General features: G+C 51.3%; 13 protein-coding genes across 13 annotated transcripts; 5 read left to right on the top strand and 8 right to left on the bottom strand.

Moving 5' to 3' along the window:
- Positions 1-962: 962 nt before the first annotated feature.
- PMZ80_001524 (uncharacterized protein) lies at positions 963-2815 on the top strand (the record flags this gene model as incomplete). The annotated part of the gene is made up of 2 exons (XM_064869967.1): positions 963-1661; positions 1712-2815. 2 exons carry the CDS (start codon positions 963-965, stop codon positions 2813-2815), a joined length of 1803 nt encoding a protein of 600 aa, XP_064735464.1.
- Positions 2816-3744: 929 nt separating this feature from the next.
- PMZ80_001525 (uncharacterized protein) lies at positions 3745-5265 on the top strand (the record flags this gene model as incomplete). Its single annotated transcript, XM_064869968.1, has 1 exon — positions 3745-5265. One exon carries the CDS (start codon positions 3745-3747, stop codon positions 5263-5265), a length of 1521 nt encoding a protein of 506 aa, XP_064735465.1.
- Positions 5266-5924: 659 nt separating this feature from the next.
- TRM2 (tRNA(m5U54)methyltransferase) lies at positions 5925-7757 on the top strand (the record flags this gene model as incomplete). Its single annotated transcript, XM_064869969.1, has 1 exon — positions 5925-7757. The coding sequence occupies one exon, from the start codon at positions 5925-5927 to the stop codon at positions 7755-7757; it is 1833 nt and encodes a 610-aa protein (XP_064735466.1).
- Positions 7758-7911: 154 nt separating this feature from the next.
- Positions 7912-8712, bottom strand: PMZ80_001527 (uncharacterized protein; the record flags this gene model as incomplete). Its single annotated transcript, XM_064869970.1, has 1 exon — positions 7912-8712. The coding sequence occupies one exon, from the start codon at positions 8710-8712 to the stop codon at positions 7912-7914; it is 801 nt and encodes a 266-aa protein (XP_064735467.1).
- A 284-nt stretch (positions 8713-8996) lies between these two features.
- Positions 8997-9479, bottom strand: PMZ80_001528 (uncharacterized protein; the record flags this gene model as incomplete). Its single annotated transcript, XM_064869971.1, has 1 exon — positions 8997-9479. One exon carries the CDS (start codon positions 9477-9479, stop codon positions 8997-8999), a length of 483 nt encoding a protein of 160 aa, XP_064735468.1.
- Positions 9480-9845: 366 nt separating this feature from the next.
- On the bottom strand, positions 9846-10394 carry PMZ80_001529 (uncharacterized protein; the record flags this gene model as incomplete). Its single annotated transcript, XM_064869972.1, has 1 exon — positions 9846-10394. The coding sequence occupies one exon, from the start codon at positions 10392-10394 to the stop codon at positions 9846-9848; it is 549 nt and encodes a 182-aa protein (XP_064735469.1).
- A 191-nt stretch (positions 10395-10585) lies between these two features.
- On the bottom strand, positions 10586-11068 carry PMZ80_001530 (uncharacterized protein; the record flags this gene model as incomplete). The annotated part of the gene is made up of 1 exon (XM_064869973.1): positions 10586-11068. The coding sequence occupies one exon, from the start codon at positions 11066-11068 to the stop codon at positions 10586-10588; it is 483 nt and encodes a 160-aa protein (XP_064735470.1).
- Positions 11069-11381: 313 nt separating this feature from the next.
- On the bottom strand, positions 11382-13268 carry PMZ80_001531 (uncharacterized protein; the record flags this gene model as incomplete). The annotated part of the gene is made up of 2 exons (XM_064869974.1): positions 11382-12813; positions 12865-13268. The coding sequence occupies 2 exons, from the start codon at positions 13266-13268 to the stop codon at positions 11382-11384; spliced, it is 1836 nt and encodes a 611-aa protein (XP_064735471.1).
- Positions 13269-14384: 1116 nt separating this feature from the next.
- ARP3 (Arp2/3 complex subunit, actin nucleation center) lies at positions 14385-15853 on the bottom strand (the record flags this gene model as incomplete). The annotated part of the gene is made up of 4 exons (XM_064869975.1): positions 14385-15284; positions 15332-15693; positions 15747-15769; positions 15819-15853. The coding sequence occupies 4 exons, from the start codon at positions 15851-15853 to the stop codon at positions 14385-14387; spliced, it is 1320 nt and encodes a 439-aa protein (XP_064735472.1).
- An 830-nt stretch (positions 15854-16683) lies between these two features.
- PMZ80_001533 (uncharacterized protein) lies at positions 16684-18287 on the top strand (the record flags this gene model as incomplete). Its single annotated transcript, XM_064869976.1, has 3 exons — positions 16684-16996; positions 17046-18160; positions 18207-18287. 3 exons carry the CDS (start codon positions 16684-16686, stop codon positions 18285-18287), a joined length of 1509 nt encoding a protein of 502 aa, XP_064735473.1.
- Positions 18288-18901: 614 nt separating this feature from the next.
- TFB4 (RNA polymerase II transcription factor B subunit 4) lies at positions 18902-20321 on the bottom strand (the record flags this gene model as incomplete). The annotated part of the gene is made up of 2 exons (XM_064869977.1): positions 18902-20205; positions 20267-20321. The coding sequence occupies 2 exons, from the start codon at positions 20319-20321 to the stop codon at positions 18902-18904; spliced, it is 1359 nt and encodes a 452-aa protein (XP_064735474.1).
- Positions 20322-21528: 1207 nt separating this feature from the next.
- SHE4 (SWI5-dependent HO expression protein 4) lies at positions 21529-24178 on the top strand (the record flags this gene model as incomplete). The annotated part of the gene is made up of 2 exons (XM_064869978.1): positions 21529-21627; positions 21683-24178. 2 exons carry the CDS (start codon positions 21529-21531, stop codon positions 24176-24178), a joined length of 2595 nt encoding a protein of 864 aa, XP_064735475.1.
- Positions 24179-24639: 461 nt separating this feature from the next.
- Positions 24640-25743, bottom strand: TAP42 (Type 2A phosphatase-associated protein 42; the record flags this gene model as incomplete). The annotated part of the gene is made up of 1 exon (XM_064869979.1): positions 24640-25743. The coding sequence occupies one exon, from the start codon at positions 25741-25743 to the stop codon at positions 24640-24642; it is 1104 nt and encodes a 367-aa protein (XP_064735476.1).
- Between the last annotated feature and the right edge of the window lie 227 nt (positions 25744-25970).

A 25970-nucleotide genomic window follows, 5' to 3' on the forward strand; every position in this document is an offset into this window, starting at 1 on the left:
TTCGCATGGGAACAGCCATGGTCATTGCTACTATGGACGCAGCTTCATAAGCTGTTTGCCCGGAGCAGACTATGATAGTTGTACAGCTGTGCATGGTTTGGCTTTTGAGTACCTCACCAGTTCCGTGCGCCTGCCGATCGCTTGAGCGAATCGCTGGCAGCGCTTCATAGGAACTCTCCGTGTGTGTTCTACAGTATGAACTGAGCACTGAACACCTCCCATAGCCTCGATAGCGTTACAGCGTGATCAAACAATGTAGAAGCGCAATATCCATGCATAAGGCAGTACTTGTAGATACGTTGGCGCAATAGCAGCAGTAGTGGCCAATACGTATGCAGCGATGAAAGAGTGGAACCTCTGTCTCAGCCGAAGGTCATCGCACCTTCGTTCCTTTCGACCTCTTCCCTACTCTGCCAGCGTTATCATTCTTCAAAGTCCTTCTTTCTTTTGTTCAGCTGTGGGCGACCTTATAGCTATTCTGTGAACACAGCGAACACTCAGAAAATAGTCCAAATCGGCCACTTTCGTTTCTGCTTGTTGCCCACCGCCGTCTGGCATTGATGATGCCCTGAGTAACGACAACGACCCATGACCACCAGCTTTCCCACATAGATCAGCACTTCCGAAGCCTCCGTGACCATCGCTGACCCTGCGCAATCAATGCGATCCTGATCTTGAGGTTGGTAAGTCATATATGCTGCCATCCTTGAACTTCCCCCCAATGCCCCAGCGGGCGCAGCCTCTGGATCCGACCACCACAACTCAACCACAACACATTCGCATCATACCAAACCTCGAGGGATGCATCGCTAACATCGATGAAGGCATTTCACACCACATTCGAAGCGAAATTCCGAAAGCCCCTGTCAGCCCCCTCGAGTTCGTTGTTGTTCGCTGAGACTGCGACCAAGGAGCACATACACCGCTACAGAACAAGAAACTGTACTATTCAAGCACTCAAGATGCATGTCTCAAGCTTGCTAGCAGACGACCAGCCAAGGGCTACACGCTCGCATGCTGCAAAGTCAGTATGCTTCGAATTGCTCCTCGACGACCGATCCAAAACCAGGGCACGGATCCCACTCCGAGTTTTGGTGAACACACATGACACGACCGAATCTATCATCACAACAGTCAAGAGTTTCTATGGCATCTACGATGGCAACGGAGTCAGCTTCGAGGATGCTGCTGGCCACACATTGATCGCCTCGTATGACAACTTTAATCATGACACCACTGTATACGTGCGAAGTGTGGCAGGCCAGGCGCAGCCTCCCCAGCCGGTCGCAAACACCCAGAACTCTCCTCGAAGACCTAGTCTAGGCGAACCCTTCTCTATGCTGCCTCCTCACATGAGGGAACACTCACAATCTCCCACTAGGAGGTCGTCGTCTCGGAACATTTCCAAGCGCAGTGTTTCTCCCTCCCGTGATCGAGGTCGCAGGAGCAACTCCCAGCAGCAAAGGGGCTCTCATGTTGATAGTAGGAACTCGAGCGCTCATGGAAGCTACCGGGACAATGACTTCAGCGATAGTGACGCTGGGCAAAGCTCCATCTCTGGCTCTAAGAAGGCAAGGAGCGAACAATTCGCAAGCGCCGAGATTAGCGCGGCCAACGTCTTACTGGATGGCCGTCGTGGTCAAGCGATCTTTGACAGCTCGGTATGGTACTGCCGGAATGTGTCATTTGCTATTGCTAACAAGCACAATAGACCCTACCACTATTCGCTCCTCCTCAAGTTCCGGTGACTGCCTCACAATCTTCAATCTCCCCTCAGAGGCGGTCACTTCCTCACGAAGGACCTTCCCCCTTCCAACCGCCTGCCACGAAACTCTACAGCATGGAGGCACCACCCATGCTATCGCCGCAGAGTTATGGTGCGCACAATGGACGTAGCACAAATAGCAACAACAACAGCACAACGACACCAGCCAACCACAGTCTCCGGCACAGACATTCGAGTCTATCTGGTGGTCGCGCAGGCTCTGGTATCCTGCCAACTCCTGACCCCACTGTCGCCAGCTGTATCTCGGACGAAGATGTTGCCCGCACCCTCATAGCCCTAGGCGACGCCTCCAACTTCTCTCATGGCCGAACCTCATCCTCGACCATGGACGATACGTTCAGCGGTGTAGCTGATGCCGCTTCCTCTACCGGCGCTACATCTGACAGCGACGAATACAGTGACGCTGAAGGACAAGGTAAAAACAAAAAACACTTGGACCGAGGTGATGAAGATTATGAGACCCACATTAAGAGTGAGGAGTACGATGAACAGGATGGACCACCTAAGACCAAGAAGATCAAGACAAAGATGCATGACGGGCCCAGTGGGGTTTGGAAGACCCCCGGCCTTGCAATGAAGAGTTCAAAGTCAGGAAAAAGCAAATCTAGCTCGAGCTCCAAGCCAAGCAAGCTGAGCAGTGGACAAGGACAGATGAAGGCCCCTGCGCTGCCAGGAAAGCCCAGGCAAGCCTCTTCCTCGTCATCGCTTAACTTCCAGCTTCAAGCGGACGAGGAAGATCTCTCGACGAAACCTCGTTGTCAGCGTTGCCGAAAGAGCAAGAAAGGCTGTGATAGACAAAGACCTTGTGGTCGATGTAAAGATGCCGGCATCGGCATCGAAGGGTGCGTCAGCGAGGATGAGGGAAATGGTCGCAAGGGCCGATATGGTCGGCATATGGGTGTTGTGGTCAAGAAGGACTCAGCCGAGGAAGCAGTTTTCATGGAGCCGGAGCCAACAAACGCTGGGACTGCTATCATGTCGGTCGAAGCAGTCACACATGGTAGCCCGAGCAAGAAGCGAAAGAGGTAGCGCAGCCAGAACCACAGCGCAAAAGGAACGTGTTCAGGCCAGCCTGCGACAACAGCGCTTTCCCGCCGCCCCACAAAACACCACAAAATGTGAAACCTGTTGGATTCTACTTCAACCAAAAGCCAACCTTCTTAGCAAGCAAAAGGATATGGTGTTTTCGGAGTCATAACGGAAGTTCGAGCTTGGGGCCAGCTATGTCTGAGGAGCCTATTTTCTGGGATTATAGTATGATGGTCGATTGTGTTTGAAAGTGGGATGTCCTTGAGCAAGAACTAGCATATTGTGCTTTGCAGCGATAGCTTTGACGATGTATGAACCAGAAATCAAACAGATTAACATGAACTTTTGTCCTCGACTTTCTTTGCGCATTGCGCTCGAGCATTTGACGACAACCCTCGAACTGATGGCGCAGTTTGTCCTTTGACTCCGTGGCTGAAACTGAGGCTTGTTTACAGGTACATGACGTTCGAGGTGGGGCAGTTTTGCAGGCTCATCCTCGGCAGAGATAAGCGATAAGCATAACCCACTCTTTCTTTTCCTCGAGTTTGCGCAGTTTGCCATTTGGTGCAACGCAGACAGTCACCAATGCGCCAAACTTCCTCAGACACTCACCTTTGCCTAAGACTGCTTGCATTGGTTGTCAGTGCACCAAATTCGAGGTCGCCGTTATTAGGCTACACGGCTCAAGTGCAAGCTGAAGACGCAGCACCTGCCGCCCATGAAAGCCGCAGAAGTCGAATAAAATTCTGGACATGGACTCTTCGTGACATACAACTATAGTCCGACAGAAAGATGAGAGTCTAATCCAGTGGTGCATAGCATTGTGAATGCTGCGGAAATCAGTATAACAAACAGAGGTTGGGGGATACACGCGTATGCGCTTCACACCTATCAACAAACCATCAGTATCCTTAGAATCACCTGCCAACATGCCTGAAGACGGTGAGTCCTCAAAATCACAATCTGGCACACCTAAGCCGAGAGCCGCTCCGAAACCACGAGCTGTGACCAGAAAGTCGAAAGCAGAAAGAGAAGAGTATGCGCGGAAAGAAGCTGAGCGCGCAGCTGAAAGAGCGAAGCAAGAAGCTGCGGCGGTACCGAGGACACCGGCTGCTCGCGGTGGAAGGGGCGGAGCTAGAGGAGGAAAAGCTGTGGTGAACAAGACTGAGAGGGCGAGTTCGAGCGTCGCGGGTGGTGTATTCGGCGCAGGCAGTGGTGCCAGACTTGAGAGATCAAAAGCAGCGGTCGATCTTGGTGTATCGGAGGCCTTGGATGGTGGGGAAGCACAAGGGAGACAAATAATACAAGATGCGGGCACTGCGACGGCCACGGGGCCTGTGATTGACGTTGAAGGCTCGGGGACCAAGAAAAGTGGTGCTGGTGGGCGGGGACGAGGAACAAAGGCAGCGGCGCAGGAAGAACTCATACATATGGAAGAGGATGATCGTGAAGATCAACCGAGACGAGATATTGAGCGAATCTGGATATCTAGCGACGAAGAAGACGATGTCATTGTCAGTGGGAAGGGAAAGCAGCGACGAGTCAGCCGGACACCGAAGCCTTTTGCTGGACTGCGGCCTGTACGAGCAGCGAGAACGGCTGTCGAGGAGCAGGAGGACGGTACAGAAAAGAAGAACATCAAACCGAATGCCACGACGGAAGAAAATGCGATCATCGATGTCGGCTCCTCGGACGACATGCAGGTTGACGATGCGCCGCTACCAGACACGAGTGCTGCCGCAGGCGCAGTTTCCATTAAGCAAAGAGCACCTTCGAGCCCAGAACTTACCAAGAAGACCCTGAAGAAGCCCTCTGATAGCAGAACGAAGCCTGATCCTCGAATATTGACCGAGACGGTCGAAGAGAAAGCAGAGCGATTGAGGTTGAACGAGGACATCGAGAGTCTAAGGGAAGCATTCCTACACAAAAGCGACACGGATGATACAGTTGACAGCAAAGAAGAGGAGGCAGTGTTTGGGCGCACAGATCATGAAAGAGATAGAATGTTTCTGTTCCAGCTGCCACCACTGGTTCCGCAGTTGTATGATCCGGTGACACGGCAGGCGCAGGCCAGTAACACGACGGGCGTCGATGGTGTGCAAGTCAAAGCTGAGGATGCAGAGGCAGTGCAGAAGGCGGCAGATTCAAACACACCTACTATGCTTACTGCCGATGCGCCGGCGACGCAGCGTTTGCCGGCCGGTCTGGTTGGTAAACTCAAGATTCACAAATCAGGAAAAGTCACCCTCGACTGGGGTGGGACAGATATGGAGGTTAGGTACGGGAGTGAAGTCGATTTCCTGCAAGATGTGGTATGCGTTGAACCTCCGAACCAACCAGAGGCAGATGGGGACGATCCGACAACACGACCGGAAGGAAAGGCTTACGCCATGGGTCAGGTGAAGAGGAAGATGGTGCTTGTGCCGGACTGGGGGAAGCTCTATGCTTAGGAGGATTGAGCTACCTTCACACGGGCGCTTCGCGCAAGTATTGAGTGCCTCTGCCATACTCAGAGCCGGTCGGCAAAGAAATACCTGAAGACTGTCAAACCTGGTGAGAACCACTCCAAAATACTTCATAGCAAGGGACGTTAGGTGCTTCAGGATGAGAGACGATTTCTTCGTCAAGCGATATCCGAACGGATGGCGGGACGTTCATAACCAATACGATGCAGTGATCTCGTGCGTCCACATGATCAGCTACTAATAGATACCCAGCTTCGATGAGTCGAGGTGGCCAAACATTTACCTTACTTTATGGTCGGGTTCTGATGCCTTGCAAGCCTTGACTGAAACTTCATGCCTCAGGCATACACACCTAGCGTCTGCCAATCACGAACGACGAATTTCTCCTTGACTTGAACGGAATTTCTATCAGTATACCAGGTTATGCTTCTCGCATTGAATCTGTAGATACGCATCATCTCATGTTTGTCAGCCGCGTATCTAGACTCCTGAGCAGGTCTCGTCCCCCGGTCTGCGCGTCAATACGGCACCAGTCAGCTGCAGCGCACGCGACTGATGAAATAAACACTTGGCGGCCATTCCAGGAGCCTCAGCCAGTAGTCTCTCCGAGAAACACATTCATATACGATGCTATTTGCTTAGCCATGGAGAAGAAACGCAAGCTCGACATCCAACGCGCTGAGCGACCAAGGAAGACGCCAAAGTCTGTTCCATTCTTACCGCAAGGCAGTAACGATGAGGTGATTGATATTGAGGTTACCGAATTATTGTCAAAGGCATCAATTAGTGAATCCAATGGTCATGCAAATGGGCCTGAGAACCCTTCACAAGATGATGCGTCCGTTCAAGCGTCGACCACGAAGTATACGAAACCCATGGAGCTCAACCAAGAGGTTGAATTTGAGATTATTCAGCTATCATCTACAGGCGATGGATTAGCTTATAATTCAACGCGCGACCACATTTTCGCGATTCCTTTTTCAGTTCCTGGTGATCGGGTCCTAGCCAAGCCGTTCAAATGGCAAGGTAAATTCACAGCATGTGACTACATCAAGACCATACGACCGTCGCCGAGCAGGGAAGGTGTGACGCCGAAATGCAAGTACTTCACGAAATGTTCAGGCTGTCAGTTCCAAATGATGCCGTACGATTCACAGCTGGAACATAAGAGGGGCATCGTGCAACGTGCATTCAAGCACTTCTCGGGCCTAAAGGACGAGCAAGTTCCTGAGGTGTTACCGACTATGGGCAGTCCTCTGCAATATGGATATCGGACCAAATTGAGCCCGCACTTTTCCGCACCAAACGAATACGGCAGGCAGAACTCGCGGTCGGTCGTACCTGACATCGGGTATAATATGAAAGGCAGAATGAGGGTGATGGACATCGAGTCGTGTCCGATCGGAACGGATATCTTGCAGGAAGGTTTGAGGATAGAACGAAAGAGAGTCGCCGACAACATACAAAGTTATAAACGTGGCGCAACCATTTTGCTTAGAGAGTCGACGCAGCGAAAGTACCACGACGCAGATTCGACCGAAACTTCAACTTCCAACCAAGCATCACCACAAGGCCAGCTTGTCCATTCCAACCCAATTGATATGACCCTCCTCTCTGAAGACGTGCATCATGACGATAATGGAACACCAAGCATAACTTACTCCTACCCAACCCATACCGATACAAAAACATACACTTCAGATAGTGGAGCACAAGCCAAAGAATACATCACCACCACCACAACACCATCCAACCCTAACGAGAACTTGCCGCCAACAACCAAGACCTACCATTTCTCCAACACCGCCGGCTCCTTCTTCCAGAACAACAACAGTATCCTAGGTCCCTTCACATCCTACATGTACGAGCAATGTATACCCAAATCTAAATCCACAAACAATGGTAGCCAGCCAAGCAAAAGCCCAATCAAGTACCTCCTAGACGCCTACTCCGGCTCCGGTCTCTTCACGCTCACGCTCTCATCGCACTTCAAATCCAGTCTCGGCATCGACATCGATGCGCGTTCCATTTCCGCCGCAAGACTCAATGCAGAACGAAATAATGTAAATAACGCAGGTTTTGTAGACGCCGATGCCAGTGCCCTCTTCGCAGACGTTCCATATCCAGCCGCTGAGACGGTCGTCGTCATCGATCCACCGCGAAAAGGTTGCGATAAGGAGTTCCTGAAACAGCTACGCAGGTTTGGAGCCGGACGCGTGATCTATGTGAGCTGTAATGTTCATTCTCAGGCGCGGGATGTGGGGATTCTGGTGAATGGGTTTCATAGGGATGAGGAGAAGAGGTATTCGGGTGATATCGCACAACCGCTTGACCAACAGTGGGAAGAGGAGGGGCTATACAAGTACGAGATTGAGAGTTTGAGGGGATTTGACTTCTTTCCTCAGACGGGACATGTGGAGGGGGTTTGCGTGTTGAACAGGGTTGAGAAGAAGATGGCGGAAGGGAGCAAGGCATAAACGAGGCAAGAATAGCAAATTGGTTCCTGCAGAGTACCCGATGCGCTACAGAGGAGAGTCTTGGCCAATGGTCTATCACAAAGCCGGATGGTACTCATATTGACGCAATTTCGACCCATCCGCTTCCTCATCCTACGCCTCGTATTCACATTATCTAGTCACCACGGCCTCTGTCCTTCGGTCGAATCGTACCACGATATCCCTTGGGTGGACCGGCTTTCGACGTCCACCCCGCTGGTCTATCCTCGAGACTAATACTCTCGCTGGGTATGCGGGTGTTGTTGATGGTTTTGTGGCCTCTCTGCTTGTATATCTTGACTTTGGCATTTGGAGAGATCTTGCCTTCAAATTCGGCATCGGGATATGACATGTTGGAGGAGAGAGATTCATTGTCGTCATCTTCTTCCGCTTCATGGTAGCCATCGGACTCGTTGTCAGTAGTATCGGTTTTCTGGCGCTTGTGGTCGCGTTCATCATTATCTTCGTCATCATGTTCGTCGTTGTCCCGATCCTGGTCTGGAAATTCGGCTGTTCGTGGAGACTGGCCATTATCGACACCATCGGCATTGGCTTCGGATGCAGAGCGGGATCGGTCGAGCAGTTCTCTCATCTCGGTCTTGCCTGGTGAGTGAGCCGGTATGTCGCCGCTTTCGTCTACGCCGGATCGAGACTTGTCGCCCTGGTGCTGATGTCTTGGTTCATGTCTAGCATGACCAGGTGCATTCTTGTCATAAGTCGATCGTGGGAGAAGTACTGTGCTACTTGCTTCGACTGCTGATGACTGTCTTGAATTGGCTTGATCTTTCTCACGGTTGTCATGAGCAGTGTCCGATGACGTCCGAGCGTCTTCCCGGGTAGTCAAATCTGAGCTGGACGCCAAGTCCTGCTGCTCAGTATTGGTGTCAGTGGACGTTTCAGTCTCTCGACTGCTGGGATGTCCAGGAATAGATGACATGAGGAACGCCACAAAGTCACAGTCAAGTCTGCTGCAACGAGCACAAAGAGAAGCGATACATGAAATGAAAATCAATCTATATTCAGCTCTCACGCTTGCTACTCTTTTCAGCAACCAACCACAAGCCTTGTCCATGGACTGAGTGCTACAAACAGACACGTCCAGGACTCATTGACTGACAGTACAAAAAGTACAAACATTGACAACCACCACTTGACACACATATGACAAAGCATTAACCACTGACAAATTCACAACCACCACCACAGAAGCCCCCCTCAAACTCAACATCCAAAACCATCAGTACGATCGAGCACCGACTGCAAGGCAGCAATGATCCTTCTCTCAGCATCAACAACCTTCTTCTCAACCTCCAATTCAGCTCTCGCTTCTTCAATCGCCTTCTCCATTTCGCGATTCGCCTCCTCCTGCGCCTTCTCCGCCCTCTCAGCCCGTTTGCAAGCGGCCACGAGCGCCATCCATGCCTCCTCCCTAAATGCAGGGGAAGTCGCCCACTCTGGGTTCTCCTGCGCTTGTTTGAAAGCCACTCCTGCGGCTTCGATCGCTTGAAATTCGATTTCAGAGTTTGTGGTTACTGCGTGGAATTTGGTGTGTGCTTGTTCGAAGGGGGTTTGGGCGCTAGGGTTGCCTGAGGATTGGGGAGTTGGAATGGTGGGTGCTGGTGTAAATTCGGATGTCGCTGCTGAATTCGTTGCTACTTCCGGACTTGTGAGGTCAGGCGCTGGTTGAGACTGAGCTGAGGTCATATTGGACGGTTGCTTTTCCGTATCTTGAATTGGAGAGAGCTTTCGTGGTTTTGGTCTGTCATGCTGGGAGTGGGACTGCAATCTGCTGGTGAAGAAGAGAACATCAATGTTGGAGGAGGACGATAGTTATACCGTTCTTTCGACTCCACCGCTCCTGCAAAACAATCTTGCTGATTGCTCAAGCCGAATGGAAGGCAGAAAGGATGCACCAGCAAACATTTCTTATCATGTCTGAATGCCTCTATCAGGAACTCAGAGCACAATCTATCTCATCTCACCTCTAATCGCTACAAGCACGACAGAACATAACGAACAGTCGATGCCACGTTCATCCACACCCGCTCGTCCCTCCGACGACGATGGAAATTAAATCCCGTCCACAGAACTCCCACGTGTATCATCCCGATCGTTCTCATCCTTCAATCGCCCAACAAGCTCATTCACCCTGTCCACCTCTCTCTGAAGCGCCTCACGTCTCTGCTGGGATCTATCCAATGTATCCCTCATCACCCCACTGAGCATCTCCTGAGCCTCCCTTAGACCACTCTTCGCCTCTTCACTCGCACGACGCGCTTCCTCCAGTGCATCCAGCCCCTTTCTCACTACATCCCACGCATATCCTTCCTGTCCCTCTTCATCTGCAGTCCTCAGACGGCTAAGTTCTGCGGATGCCGCTTTCTCTGCGGCGTCTGCACGGGTCACGGCAACTCCGGCTGCGTCAATGCGGGATTGCGCTTCGTTGATGTGGTGGAGGGTTTGGGACTGTGAATGATCTATGACTTGATGTTGACTTGTGGTTGGGCTTGCGGGGATGGTCTCCGCGGCTGGAACGTGGGTGTCATGGTGTTGGTCGTTTGTTGCTGAGGAATGGCCTTCATGAGTATGGGAGCGCTCTTCGCTGTTGCTTTGGGCCATCCTGCGATTGGAGGACTGGGGATCCGTGCAATGGAGTGGAGGAGAGCATGAATCCTTGGAAGAGTGAACTTATACTGCTCCAGTGCCTGCTATACCAGTGGATAGCAAGCTGAAGTCTTGATCAAGCACATACTTATCATGGCAAAGATCAGCTGACCATGGTTACCGCAAGCTCATCGCGACCCGAGTCGTCAGTGCTCTTGAAACTTGTCCTGAAGACTCTGAACTGCCTCAATGGGTGACTCGCCATCCTCGTTATCTGCAGAGTCGCTTGGTGTCTGTTCAAGTCCAGCTGCAGCCACACACTCATCGCCAGCATCCTTAGCAGCATATCCCATCCTAATCAACACCTGCACCCGCAGAGAACCCCTGACCTCATTCCCGCATGCCTTCCTGCTTGTCTTCGGTGCCGTCCTGGCAAGTACCTTTTGTTGCTCTGTTCTCAATATCGTCCGGTATTCTTTTTCTGCTTGTACAAAAGTCTCCTGTGCTCTCTCCAAGGCTTGCTGTGCCTTCGCCGCGGTTTGTGGCCCTCTTGCCAGAGAGACTACGCGTTTTGACCGCAATACGGCTGCATAGGCCTTATCCGTAGCTTCTCTCGCTTGCTGCAGCTTTGATGAAGATGGCGCGGTGTTAACGTCAGCATAGGTCCTCTTAGCGTTTTGGTTGGTCATGTTCGTTGCAAAGTGCTTCAGGTGCCGAGAACATGTGAGTCTCCATCGTGCACGACTTAACCGCCACTGGTGCACGTTATCTGGATTCATAAGTGCTCTTCTAGGTCATAAAGCGTCCTCTAGATATGAGTGAGTACAAAGGTTAACGAATAAGGAGAAAGGAAAAGAAATAAGCAAGCCCAGTCTCGACGAACAGAATGCTTGTATGAACCGACCTTCACCTCCGCTGAATCTACCCGCCACTAGTGCGATCCTCGTGACAAGCTCAACTAGGCAGCAGTCGGTCGTCTTCACTGTCATATGAACGGCACTATCACAGTGCAGCCAGAATCTGCGCAGCAATCTTCTCAGCCAGCGCATATATCGTAGCAATAGGGTGTCCTGGTGGCAGAATCGGAAAACTGCTCGCATCAACCACCCTCAATCCTTTCACACCACGTACGCTTGCCTGCGAGTCCAGAACTGCCATCGGGTCCGAATCATTGCCCATCTTACACGTACAAGCCGCATGGTAGATTGTGGTCGCGGATTTTTGGATGTACGTCAGGATCTCCTCGTCCGTCGTGACATTGCTTCCCGGCACGAACTCCTCACCGATCAGCGCGGGTTGAATTGATTCTGTCTCGAGCACCGCACGACAGCGCTTGAATGCTTCGATCGCGACCCTCTGATCGGTCGGATGTGTCAGCCAATTCGGACTGAAGACTGGCAAATCGGATGTATCGTTGCTTGTTATGCTCACAAAGCCACGGGATAGTGGTGCGACGAGGCCACCGATAATGGATGCGTAGTCGTAGGTATTTTCCGGACTTGCGGCGTCACCGACAAGTAATTCGAGTTCTGGCCAGTCGGAGGGGAAGAATGAAAGATCTGCTTCTTCGCTGGCACCTAATGCCGTCCGATTGGGCAATTTCTCCCATGCCACAAAGTCGAAGCCAGTGTTCACAAGTTGTCCGGTGCGATTTGTGACGTAGTTTTCGACTGCCTGGGCGTAGTAGTAGGGATCCTTGAGGCGGCCAAGACCCTGTGTGAGGACGCGATGGGTGATAGTGAACAGCATGTGGTCCCAGAGGTTTTGACCTACGCCAGGCGAGTCGACGAGGACTGGAATCGAACGGTTCTGTAGGGTTTCAGCTGGACCAATTCCGGAGACCATGAGCAGTTGTGGAGAATGGACTGCGCCGCCGGAAACGATGACCTCGCGACGAGCGGAGATCGTGTAAGGGATTTGACCTATGATCGATGTGACTGCGACCCCCATAGCAGTGAGATTGTCGTCGAAGATGATGCGCTTGGCAAGGGTTCGTGGGTAAATTATCAGGTTCTGCCGGTTCGATGACAGAGCGTAGGATAGGTAGGAAGCCTGAGAGGACGATCGGGTCATGTCTGGTGCCACGACCTGTGTGACATACTGTGCTCCGATCAGAACACCCGAATTCATGTCTTCAAGAGTAGGAAAACGGAGCTCTTGGAAGGACTTTTGAACCCATGATCCGAAAGGCACAGGGTAATTTAGATAGCTAACTTCCAGGGGGCCACCATTATCTGTGAAGGCTGCCACTGAAGGTGATGGCACAGAGGCGTTCGCAGGTCGTTTGGACATATCAGGTGGTGTGTAGTGAGCTGATTTCTGAAAGTATGGTAGAAACTCATCCCACGCATAGCTCGTGTCGTTGGCTTCATCTGCCCAAAGCTGATAGGTTTCTTTCGTGCCTCGTTGGTACACTAGCTGATTCAACGCGGAGCTAGTGATCTAAATTAGTGACACTCAAATATAACGGGGTGCTGCCACATACGTCCCACCCAGTGTTCTTCCGCGCCAGTAGTGGTATACCTGGTCTTGCAGCCCATGTTGTGGTGTTGTCTCAATCGCCCAGTCCACAGACGGGAACGCATGAGTCAGTGTCGTGGCAGGCGATGTGTAAGCTAGACTGAGCCCCGGCACTGTCGATGTATTACCGTTGTCCTCCTCGTAGAAGCCGCCAGCCTCGATTACGGCTACTGTCAGAGAGGTATTCTCGGCAAGCCGAGTGGCCAAGGCGAGGCCAGCTGTGCCTCCACCGATGATGATATAGTCGTATGAAGCATTTTGTCCCCAAACTCCGAAGTTATTGCCCCAGGTTGGCCCACCCCGATAGTAAGCGCTGGTAAGTGTGAAGGGTAAGAGGAGAGCCACGGAGAGCACATCGAACCCTCTCATGTTGAGCTACAGCAGGCACACAACTAGATGCATCAAGTCAAGTACAAGAACGGGCAGAACATTACCTTATAGCTTTGTAGCCCCCACCAGGGTGTGCAGAAGAGTAGCGTTCCCCCAGCCAGCGCACAGAGAACATGTGTGCAACTAGCAAATAGCATGCAACGTCCATAGTCGATTCGGGGAGCTTGCTTCTGTAGTCGCATGGTGAAGGAGCTCGGCTGCTGGGATGTTACACACTACTCATGCGAGCCCAGAGGCGGTACCTGAGCTCTAGTGTAGCTGCTGCAGCTGTACAAAGCTATGCGCCGAGGGCATATTGTCGAGCTTCCGTCCGAACATATCGAGGAACGATCAGGTGCAGTTGTGCTTTTGTCTTCCATCGGGAGTTCGCCTTGGGCGGAAAGGCCGTTCAGTGACTCGTCGAGGGCGCGAGCGTCAGTCGTAGGTTATGGTAGTTTGCCATGATGGGATAGGACGAACTGAGGAACGGCTCGACGGATCGCGAGTCTTATGCGCTATCCCTGCTGGAGATTCACGCGTCATGCAGCTGATGTCGGCAAGCACATTATTGCTCCGCCTTGGCATGAAGCTACCGTACTTCTGTAGAGCTTTCAGCCACTGCAGGAACGACCAAAGTATGGATGAATATATATCAATAAATTCACGTTGTCCTTCGCATTCGATCATAGATGCGAGAATACAGGCGTTCCCGTTTGATCACGCATACTTAAGCTCGCAATCGCACGCTTAGTAGTTAGGTCGGAGACGACTAGCGAATCCCGTGTGTCGAATGTTTTGCACTTTCTGCCAGTCCTTTTTGTCGTTGTTGATTGATCGTGCTGGACGTAGAAGTACGAATAGGGCTTTGCGAGGAAGGCGCCACCCAGCCTGGCGAAGGGAGCAACCAGCACTCTGACACACTGGCAACGTCGAAAGTGAGGAAGCACAAGATCTATTCACTTTTTCCCAAGTTTGTAGCGGCAAATTGTCAAGTCCTGATTAACAATTCTCAGTACCTGGCCGGAATGGTACTGTGTCCGCAATTGGGTCTCAATCGCAAAAACGTGCTCGTGAGCGGCCGCCCGGTTCATGATCGATCTCTCATCATTTATTCGTCTATGTGCTGCCTGGACCACCGAGCAGAGCGAATCTCCTCACAATGCTTGGGCCTATCTCGTCGTACTCTGCTTTTGTGTGGCAGTAACTGCGGAACTCTGGCGTCTGTCCGAGCAACGAACCACCGAACCATGGACCATGTCTCTGCCTCTTGTGCGTAATAACTTGTACTTCCAGACCACCACTTCTTGCACCTCCACTCCTTGCCTCCGAAGCTCGAATTCGAGCATCCACCAAATGCTTGATGTCTCTTTGTAACCTTCTTCCAAAGTCCTTGTATAGTGTTGATCCACCAGACAGAACGATATTCTTGTACAGACCTCTTCGTACGTCAATCGGCGATTGCTGGATTACTCCATCTACGACCGTGGGCAGAGGGGTCAGGAAGTCCGAGGAGTATATTTCCGGGTTGAAGAAGATTTCGGGGGCAAGGAATCGCTCGTATCCAACATCGATCGAAACGGTTCTACCGCTCGGATGGGTGACTGTGTGCTTGAGGAATCGGTCTGGCTCCCTGTCGTATCTTGCAAACTCCTTCACGATATCTGGACATACGTAACAGTGTTCTTCCTTGACTCTTTCTGCAGTCTTCAGACTGCTGTCTGCCTCTCCTCTTTCTCTTAGTAGGTTCTGAACAAAGTATGTGATATCTCGACCTGCGATAGGTATGCTTTTTATCGAGGAACCAATGACATATCCTTCTGCGACCGGAATTATATGTGTAACACCGTCGCCAGAATCTATGACTGTACCGGTAAGTGACCGATCTGTGACTTTTGAGGATGTCCACGAAGCAGCGAGTGCCAGGACAGCTTGTACTGCAATGTATAGACCGGCGCAGTTGAAAGACTCGAACATGATCTCGGCTGTGTTTTCTCTGTTCTCAGGAGGGTTCAGAGGCTGGGAAACTGTTAGCTTTGCCTTTCCACAATTTAGACAGCGCATACAGGTTCTGTCAACAAGAAGTAGTGATCTTCCGGCTCGACTCTCAAATATTTAAATATCGAGTTTGCCCAGAACCGCTCCATGTGATCCCAGTTCTCTATTTGACCGTGCCGTATAGGGTAATGTATGCCGTAACCAGGACCTGCAGCTGCATTGACCGCTTCATCGCCGATAAAGTAGTCAAGATCTTCTGTGCCTCTCTTGCCTGACAGATTCGAACTTGGTCCAGCACCGCCAGTCAGGAACGAAGGCTTGTTGGCGACTGCTGGTCTGCCAGAGCCTGAACCACCTGCTCCTGCTGCACCACCTTTTGTGGCAATCGCAGTGGGAAAGACGAATGAAGGAGAATCGTTGCCGGCGAATCCTTGTACTGGTCAGCTTCGGGTTCGCGATCGCAAAGAGTAAGCTAGAACCAACCAAGTTTGGAGAAACCTGTGCCGCTGTAGCACAGTCAGTATATGATATCCCATTCACTGCAGCTATACGTACTTGTCCATGACAACGGCAGGCGTTTGGGAAGTCATCCTGGAGGTGATTTCGTAGCCTGGTCGCAGAGGACGATGTCGGAGGGGTAGTCGAGGTTATAGGTTGTCCTTCACACCGCGCACTTCATAACAAGACTGGAATGTGTTCTGCTGCCTGCAACTCAACCCGCTTGAACGACAATACAACGAGGTGACCACCAGCAGGCGCAGTAGATGGAGTTGACTTCAGAAGCTAGTTGCTCTACTCTACTGTACAAACGAGGACGGCCTGAGTGGGATGACGAAGCCGCCGGAGATGATCCCCCAGCCTCATCTTGGCAAGATGATGCCCTATTCACCAGGCCGAAATATCCTCTATCGCTCTTTCCTTCATTCCCATCATGCAAAGATCCTGCCTCAGAAAGGGCAATGGCAGGAAGGTGATTGTGTTCGCCGTCGCGCAGGGACGAAGGAGCGATGAAGGCGCGCACCTGCCATCACAGTATTCAGTGCGAAAAAATGGTCTAATGATTTCTCCTACACTTTCACTATGCTGTACTGCCGTCAGCAACTTCATAACATTGGTATTCTTTCATCCACAGCTCGTTGCCACTCATTACGGTGTCGCCGAAACGACTACAGCGTCGACGGCAGTCAATTCTATCGCTAATCTGAAGCAAGACTGACCTCTGCCAATCTTTCAAGTTCTTGCCCAGCTCCTCAGAGTCTGCTGCAGACACTTTTGCACAGCTTCCCTGTTCTGCTTTCACTCCTAAAGAGCTTTTAACACCCTCACTCAGACCTTCACACACCAAACGGGGTACTGTCAGATCACAGAAGCTGTTGAGTCCAATCTTCCGCCAACATCTCTCCTTGTCGTCCAGCCAATAATGCATCTCCGAAGATCAGTCGATGGAGGTGATCTCTGTGCTATTTACGTACATGCAGGAGCTGGATACCACAGCACGAGTAATGAGAAAAACCACCTCAAGGCATGCAACGATGCCGCCAAAGTTGGCATGGCCATCCTGAAGAACGGAGGCGACGCTATTGAAGCCGTCGAGATGGCCATTCGGCTCCTCGAGGATCGGGATATCACCAACGCTGGCTATGGGAGCAACTTGACCATGGACGGAAACGTCGAAGGCGATGCTTGTATTGTTGATCATTATGGTCGAAGTGGTGCTGTGGGAGCACTTACGCGTAAGCAAGCACTTCTGGGTATAGTTGAGCGAATGCTAACACAATATAGAGGTCAAGAACCCGATAATCGTAGCTCGCCACGTCCTCGATGCCAGCATCCAACCTCTGTCGCTGTCTCGAGTACCACCCAATTTTCTTGTCGGCGACGGTGCTGTTGATTTTGCCGAAGCTCATGGCGTTAACATAATACCCAACGAATATCTCGTCTCAGCTGGTGCGAAGCAGAGGTGGCAAAACTGGAGACGAGACTTGCACAAAGCCGAAGCCGAAGAACGAAAGCAGCACGAAAGGGCGCTTACCGCAACTAATGGACATCACTCTGCTCCAGTAACGCCAGCTGTCGCCTCGACCACTTTGAGCCCGCCTATCACGCCAAACAGTCCTAGCCAGTACCGCATAGAGCCACATAATGTGTCAAAACATGCGACTGCTGACGGGCCGTCAATGAGATATTCGAGGGAACTTGACGCCTACTACGAGGATGACGAGACGGGCACAGACGATCGGCTAGCTGCCATGGCTCAATCAAGAAAGCGTCCACGGACGGACGGGTCAAGCTCGGACGATCTTGAATCCCCTGACTATGCAGAGATAGACCCATCGCAGAAGCAGCGGGTATACCGGCCGCCATCTGAAGATCAGGTACAACGCCCATTTCGGCTGCGACCAGAACAAGAAGATCATATCACCGATACAGTGGGAGCAATAGCAGTCGACTGTTTCGGACGCATCGCCGCCGGCTCGTCTTCGGGAGGTATCGGCATGAAACACAGAGGTCGATGCGGACCAGCTGCACTAGTCGGTATTAGTACTGCCGTCATACCAGCCGATCCGGATGATCCGGAAGAAGCATCTGTTGCCACAGTCACGAGTGGCACGGGCGAGCATATGGCTACCACTGCCGCTGCTCACATCGCTGCTGATCGAATATTATCCTGCACCCAGAAAGTCAAAGGACAGCTCGAGCCCTGTAACGAAGACGAAGCCATGTTCTCAATGATAAAGAACGACTTCATGAGGCACCCAGGTGTACAGAACAGTCCCTGTCAAGGTGCCATTGGCATACTGGCCGTCAAGAAAACCAAGGATGGGGTCTACTTCTACTTTGGACACAACACCGATTCGTTTGCCTTGGCATCCATGCACTCAGATGAACGCAAGCCGGTATGCGTTATGTCACGAAGCAAAGAGAGCGGGCTGATCGCTCAAGGTGCAAGGAGATGCCGAGCTCGAAGGGCTAGCAAAACGTGACAATGGCCAAACGCCCACTGAGGCTTTGTTCACGTCCTAAGCATTCCCTGAAGAAAGTTTCTTATCTCTGAATGTGGGCTTCTGGCGTACGAGTGAGCAGTCTTTTGTCGATGATGTGCGAGGGGCAAGGCGTTTGAGCAAGCAAATGGGCAAACAATTATTCCGAGATACCCTTACTGCACAAAAGAGCTGGCTGAGAGAGAAATAGGAGTTGAACCTAAGGAAGTATTATTGCTCTGATACCACAAAAATGCGACCTAGATACCTAGATAATCTCAATCGTAACTCGAGCTTCAATTTCTTTTTGCTTTCCAAGGCCTGCACTCATCAAGAACGAGTTTGCACCCCCTCTGACACTAACGTTGAACTTGATCCCATGTTTGACTGAGCGACCCCACTTGGCATGCGACAAAAGTGATCTGCGAAGTGCAGAAGAATATCGCGGAGGGTGGACACGATGTACTTGCTCAGTGCCTTGATCCTTCCAGCAAGGACTGATGACATGTAAGATAGTCAGTTTCGAGCAAATCCAGATCCCAGCACTCGAGATAGCATCACACCCAGACTCAGCAACATCAGCCAGCCTTCTTTGAACCCACCGCAAACATTCTCGTTCTAATCTTCTCAGCACGTTTTCTCCACACCACCTCCCAATCACGCCCCAACCGGCGTATCCCCCCTCGGCGTCCCCACCCCATTAGCCACCCCATCAACTCTCCTCTTCTTCCTCTTCTTCTTCGCCACAACAACAACCGGCGTCTTCCCCATACTCCCCACCCCACTCCCCCTAACACTCAACTGCGTCCCACACGTCAAACACCCCTCCTTATTCAGAGCCTCGAGTGACTCCTCGCAGAAGATAGACAGACAGATACTGCAGACGTAGCCGATGGGGATGATGTTTCGGTGGCAGAAGCAGGCGGCGCGGAAGTCGACGTCTACGCGGGTTGGGGTTATTAGGTGGAGGCGGGAGGTCGGTGTTGGGAGGAAGGAGGTGAGGAGGTAGGTTAGCATGCTTGTTGGGGCGATGTTGGTTGTGGTGGGAGTGGTGGAGGGAGTGGGGGTGAGGTGGGCGAGGATGAAGATACCGTGGGTTGCGTCGCTGGCTTGTTGGAGGAAGACGGTGGAGGTCTGGGAGGGGGCGGGGGTGTCCGTTGTGGGCGGAGGTTGTGGTTGGGTTTGTGTTTGTTTTTGTTTCGGGTCGGTAGAGAGGAGGGGTAGTTGGAGGACGTCGATTGGGATGTTGAGGCGTTGACAGGCGAATATTGAGTTCATGATTGGGATATATTGGTGTGCTAGGTCTGTTGAGGGGGAGAGGGTGACGATTAGGATTCGGGATTGTAGCGCGTTGGTGGAGTTGCTGTTTGGGTCTGTGGCTGTGGCTGCGGATTGATCTGCTAGGCTGGAGGATAGGCCTGTTAGAGACTCTTGGTATTCTTGGGAGCGGCGGTTGATGTAGCTGAGGGCTAGGGTGAGAGCGCCGGCGATCTTTGTGCTGGTGGTTTGATGGAGTGTGTTGGGTGATGTGCTTGACATGAGGCTTCTGAGGTTACGGACGAGCTCTTCTTCTATGAGTCGGTATGGGCGGTATTTGTTGCTTTCGGTTTCTGATATGGATGGGCCATCCTTTGCCATGCTTGTGCCGTTACCATTGAGCTTTACCCGCTTGTTCCTGTTGGTCGGACCGTCATCCTCGTCATTCTCCGAGAGATCTCTCGATGAGTGCTGCTGCTGCTTCTGCGGCGGTTTCTGAACAGCTGCTGTTGGGTAGAGCCATTGTGCTTTATCGCAATGACTGGCGATCACAGCGACCTGATTCGTGTAATTGCAGGCAAGGTGAGCATTGATGAAAACGAGAAGATTTGCCACAGCACTCGATATTGGTAGTACAGAATCAATTAATGCCCAGGCGGCAGGATTGGTATCGAGTATTATCGTCAAGAGGGATGCGCTTTGCTCTGCCCGAGTCAGTCATCCTTTGCATTCTAGGATGCTGCTCGAGCGAGATGCAAGACTTACCTCCAGAGGCTGGCAATTCGTTGCTAAAATGTTGACTACCGTCGGCACCGTCCATAACCGGCAGTGGCCTTTGAAAGCGAGTTGAGTCAATCCAAGTCTTGAATTACGCGTGGAAGATCAATATATGATCAAATGCAAGGCACCATGACCGCCCATTGGTCAATCAACCTCTCCCTCACAAGCGTAGATATTGCAGGACCCGCGAAAAGAGGCACCTTCTCACACGTTCTCACACCGCTCAATTTGAAAGGTAGTCGCAAGTGAGATTCTTGTGTGCTATCACTGCAATGCCAATCGACCTGTTACCCAGCAGTTCCGAATGTGAATATCGAGTCAGTCATGATTCCGAAGTGCACGGACGACACAATCAGACAGCCACATCCCTCGATCACGTGATCCGATGAGGCTGAAGTGAATATAGAAGTGGCGTCGACCAATCTTCTTGGCAAATCACCTTGCGTCTAGATCATCATTTATCATAAGGTCTGGATTCATTTCCCGGTCGTCGCATTATTGATAATAATCAAATGCAATCTCCTATGTCGGTCATCTGACGGGCAGTGTGCGAAGGCAAGGCCTCGACTGTCAAAGCATGATTTCGGATGCCGTTCGGTCTAATAATGGGCAAAGCTGACAGGTGGAACAAACATGTGCAAATTTCCCGAGTGAATCTTGCCGTAGTTGAACATGTTAATTTGTGCCTTGTATACCCCGAAGAAGGCACCAGAATTCAAAGCAGATTTAGGCGTGCTTAGGCGCATTCATCCATTGGTCGCATCTTTACCAGCCCTACAAAAACAGCGTTTCAACGCCTGAAATTAGCAACGTCAGATCTCTCTCCGGCTGCGTATCTCGTACCAATCCGTGAGATCGTTGAACCCGCCTTTTTGGCCATTCGATTTTACACGTGCCAGAGGCGAAACACAATAACCAAACAACATTGATTGCACCGGCTCTGTGCTCCTGATCACAAAGCAGATCTCAGGACTGACAGCAAACCGCAGCACGCGGGGACACTGTCACCAGAAGCTCACAAATCAAGAGGCAATCAGCTGACAAGAACTGTGTTTATTTGTGTTGCTTTCAAGTGACCACCATCTGTCACAAGAATTACTCAGATTGTTCTTTATTCCTCCACGCCAAAAGCATATAATTTTTCTGTTCACGAGACGACCCCCAACTCAATTTCTACCACACACAAAGACTACATATACCGTCGCCACTGACTCCAGATCGATTATTGGGACACAACAACTTCTTCTATGGCCGCAGTAAGCAGACTTACTCGAGCTTTGTCGGAAGAACGTGCTTCAATCCTTGCTACTGAAGCGATACAACTTGCGAAATCGGGGAAGCTAGATGTGAGCAGAATCTAAGTCAGGCATAAATTGGAGCGAAGCCTAATTTTTTCTGCAGGTTGCGGCGGCGAGGCTGAGAGAGGCAGCAGTCCTCGCTCACGACAACGTTGATGTCCAAGCCGCGTTCATTGCTTTACATGATGGTCAGAGCACATCGCCACTGATCGATCTGTGTCGGCGGTATGCACATTATCACAACAACCGAGCAGGCGACGATGCTATTGCATATCTTCGATCGTCAGACGCCCTGAATCTGAGCTCAAGCGCAGCATTAGAGTGTCTCAAACTCGTGCTCGAGGAGCCACCGAGCAAGCTGTCAGATGCGCAAGATGCCATCGTATCAGAGCTTGCTAGAGGCAATCTTCAGATACGGCAGTACCTCGCGACCAGGCTAATAGGGTCGACCACAGAGTTCTTCGAGGACATGTTCGCCAGAGGCGACGAGTCCGCCAATATCTTGAGAAGTGTCGTCCTTGAAGCCAAATTGTGGCCGAGCGAGCATGTACGATTTCGCGTCGAAGCCGATCTCTTCGTGCTGTTCATTGCAAAACTGATGGAGAGCGGGCACGACTACGACGGACGAGCGCTAAAAGGCATCACCCTGCTGCTGCTCGCGGACACAACACGACTATACCAACATATAGACGAAGATGCTTTCGATGCACTACTCACATCTCTTGACTTCCGGTTACCGGCAGATGTTCGAGGGCAAGCCACCCTTGTCATCACCAAATTTATGGAAGTTTCTGAGCTAGAAGCACAGAAGTACTTCAGCACCTTCATAACGTCTCAAGTGGCGAAGTCGAAAGCTGAACCTCTCATCATTGCCTTCTCTGCCGCCGCACAACTCTTCCCTGTCGCTTCGAACATCACAGCACAGCTCTTTTTGACGCAGGGTTTTCTGCAGAATATCATGCCTCTACTGCAGCAGAAATTCACCAGCCAAGTGGTGCACGATTCATTCTTGGCATTGATAAATGCTGCCTGCGTTGATGGTGCTTGCCGAAAGGCAATTCAAGAACACTGTGCAGCATGGTTATCACACAAGGTCAGCAATGGCAGTGGTCGCCAGCCACAGATGGCCGCGACCGTTCTCGCCAAGCTGAGAACAGCAAATGCTCGAGGAGCAGGGGAAGCCGATCAGTCGGCCGCGAACGATAATGTTAGTGACCTTGTTGATATTTTCCAGAAATCCCTTGTCATTGAAGACCACGATGAAAAGAACATCTCTGACTCTATAGAAGGTCTTGCGTACACATCTCTGAGACCAGAGGTCAAGGAACAGCTGGCGGCTGACCCGAAGCTTATCAAAGCACTGTTATCGGCCCTTGAAGAGAATCCGACGAGTCCAGAAATCACAATCGGTGGACTGAGCATCATATCCAATCTGACACACTACCAACCAAATCTCTCCGAAGAGCAAAAGAAAATGTCACAATTGAAGGCTTACGCCAACGAAAACAAACCCGCGTACGAAATTTCCGAACTCGAAGACGATGCGCATGTCGAAAAGCGTTGCACAACATTAGTCAAAGCAGGGGTGACAAGTACGCTTATCAAACTCAATAAGACGCCAAGCTCTGCTACGCAACAGCTAACGGATAAGATCCTGCTGAGTCTCACCAGAAACAAGAGCGACCGTGGGACGATTGCGCAGCAGGGCGCGGTGCGACTACTTATTTCTCATTGTCAGCTACGAAACCAGCCAGGGCAGCACAAGGCATTACCTCCTCCCTCGAACCCAACTCCGTCACCAGAAACGCAAAACCTGTCACATCAGATCTCAACGGATGCTGCGCATGCTTTGGCACGAATTCTGATCTCTCTAAATCCGCAACACATCTTCCCAGCTGGACAAACGCCAAGCATAACCTCCGCCGTGCCACCGCTCGCATACCTCCTCAAATCCCCTGCATCGGACGGTCCAGTATTTTCGGACACCGGACCACGAGACCTCTTACCAGTGTTTGAATCTCTCCTCTCCCTGACAAATCTCGCCTCCGCCAGTCAAGATGTCGCGAATGCAATAATACGGTCCAGCTTCAGCGATGTCGAAGACCTCCTCCTATCAACATCCCATGAACGGGTCAGGCGCGCCGCGGTAGAGCTGATATGCAACCTCGTCGCATTCCCGAATGGGATCATACTCTATGCCGATGGTTCAAGAAAAGCCCTGGAGAGGATGAGGATCCTGGTTGCGATGGCGGATGTCGATGATGACAAGACACGGTCAGCGGCTGGTGGTGCGCTTGCAATGCTCACTGAGTATGAAGAAGTACGAAAACCAATGATCGAGGACAACGAGAAAATCGGACGGACAATAGAAGTAGTTCTGGATATGGTGAGCGACAAGGATCTCGGGCTGAAACATAGAGGGTTTTGTGTGCTGTCGAATCTTCTTGGGTCTGAACAAGGAAGAGGTGAAGCCGTCAGGAAGATTTGCAATGAGCACAGCGGTATTGAAACGGTGAAATCCGCGCTGCGAGATGTGAGAGAGCAGACGGTCCTGGAGATTGGCGTCGGAGTGCTTAAGATTTTGATGGGGAGGACCTAACAAGCTATTGCTTGGTTATGATTCAGTCCCGGAGATCGCCACCGCGCTCAGCTGACATGGATGCATAGGGGCATACCTAGATCTTTTGCATGCACACCTTGAAGAGCAGGATACCCCACGGAGTATATTTGTGATAGAACCCAGACGCATGGTATGGAGGTAATATAGACGAATGATACAGCACCGCAAAGGATCATGTTGAAACTAAATGTAACTTGAGCGCTTGCTTTCCGATTGCTCGACTACTAGCATCAAACACCAAGCCTGTACTGTCAATAAATTGCCGGTTTCGCCTACTTTGATGGCTGGGGCGTTACGGACATCACCGGCACCAAGCTTTAAGCAGTGTATGCGCCGATGGTGTCCCATATTCAGGGGCTTATGAGCTTCCTGAGCCTTGCGAACTAAGTGGCTGATTTTGCTAAACCGGCAATTTATTGACTTTACAGCCTTGACACGAATTAACCACGATTAATCGTGTTTCCAGCACCCTTAGGATTTGCCTCAACGTACTCATCCCATTCTCTTGCTTTCATGGTTGCAGCATCCTGCGCCGCCTGATCATCTTCATCCGGCTCAATGACCCTCTCACTTGCTGGTCCGCCACCATCTATGATCCCTCCTCGCTTATGCTCTTCCTCCAGGTACTCATCTATACTCATCGTGGGCAGACTATGACCCGGTCTAAACACGCCTTTCCGTAGATCTGTGCGTTTCGAGGTAATGGTGAATGGCTGTAGTGGTCGACCGCCGCTGTCGAGGATGCCGCGGTGGGGTCGGGAACCGTTGAGAAGCTCTGAGGGGTCGAGTCTTTCGGAGTAAGCCTGCCTGTTCGCTGTGCCATTTCTGTGATCTCTGTCGTCGGATTGCGCTTGCGGATGATCTCTTCGGTTTGGATCAGGCTGAGACGGCATACTTGCTAGTATCTGTCGTTCCTGCGAGATCAGATCGAGCGATTGGAACGCTTGGTGTACGAAGAGCTGTATCTCTGCCAGGTAAAGATTTCGGATGACTTCGTCGTCGACGTTTAGAGATTGACTTTGCTCGTTCAGAAGCTTGAGCTTGGACTTCAGTGCTTTCTCGTCTTGGAAACGCTTGATTTTGGTGTTACGCTTTGCTTCCATGCCAGCGTTATCTCCTATGATTCGGAACTGAGTCCTGCCCTCCTTGTAGCTTTCGAGTAGCTTCTTGTCTGGCGGGCTGAGGAGGGAGTACTCGTCTAGCCTGATCAAAAAATGTTCGAGTAGGTCGCTGGCGTTGTTGAGTTGGGATTTACGGTCTGTGGGTGAGTATGAGCGCATTGTAAGCTCAGATAGTAAGTAGTCGATACCGAGATATTGGATGTTGGAGGTTGAAACATCCTCGAGATCTTCGTTCGTGCTGAAGAGAGCGAGTTGGTCGACGAGTTTGGAGCATCGTTGGAGAGTGTCGATACTGGATGCTAGGAGGGACTTGAAGTCCTCTGAACGTGGATCAAGCGTGTCAAGGTCTCCTTGACTGTTCTTGGCGGACTGGAAAAGCGAAGAGAGGGACTGCTCATTTTCAGGTGTTTCTTCTTGTGCCATGGCGCCTGTTCCAGGAGGCGTCACAGGCTGATCGAACAGCCGATAACAGGAGTCCGGGATCTACTGGCACGAGGTCCTACCCTCACTAGTGCACCGAATATCTTCTGCTTCTTCCGCGAGGCGCCAAATTCTTCGGTCTCCAATGGATTGTGTATATTGGCAGCCTGCGAGTTTTGAAGACAGCTAGAATATAAATTCTGGGAGCAACTAAGATGGCTTAGTGTCGA

This window comes from Knufia obscura (genome assembly GCF_036327395.1).
Source record: "Knufia obscura strain CCFEE 5817 isolate CBS 148926 chromosome Unknown scaffold_1, whole genome shotgun sequence".
In the NCBI taxonomy this organism is placed as follows: Eukaryota; Fungi; Ascomycota; class Eurotiomycetes; order Chaetothyriales; family Trichomeriaceae; genus Knufia; species Knufia obscura.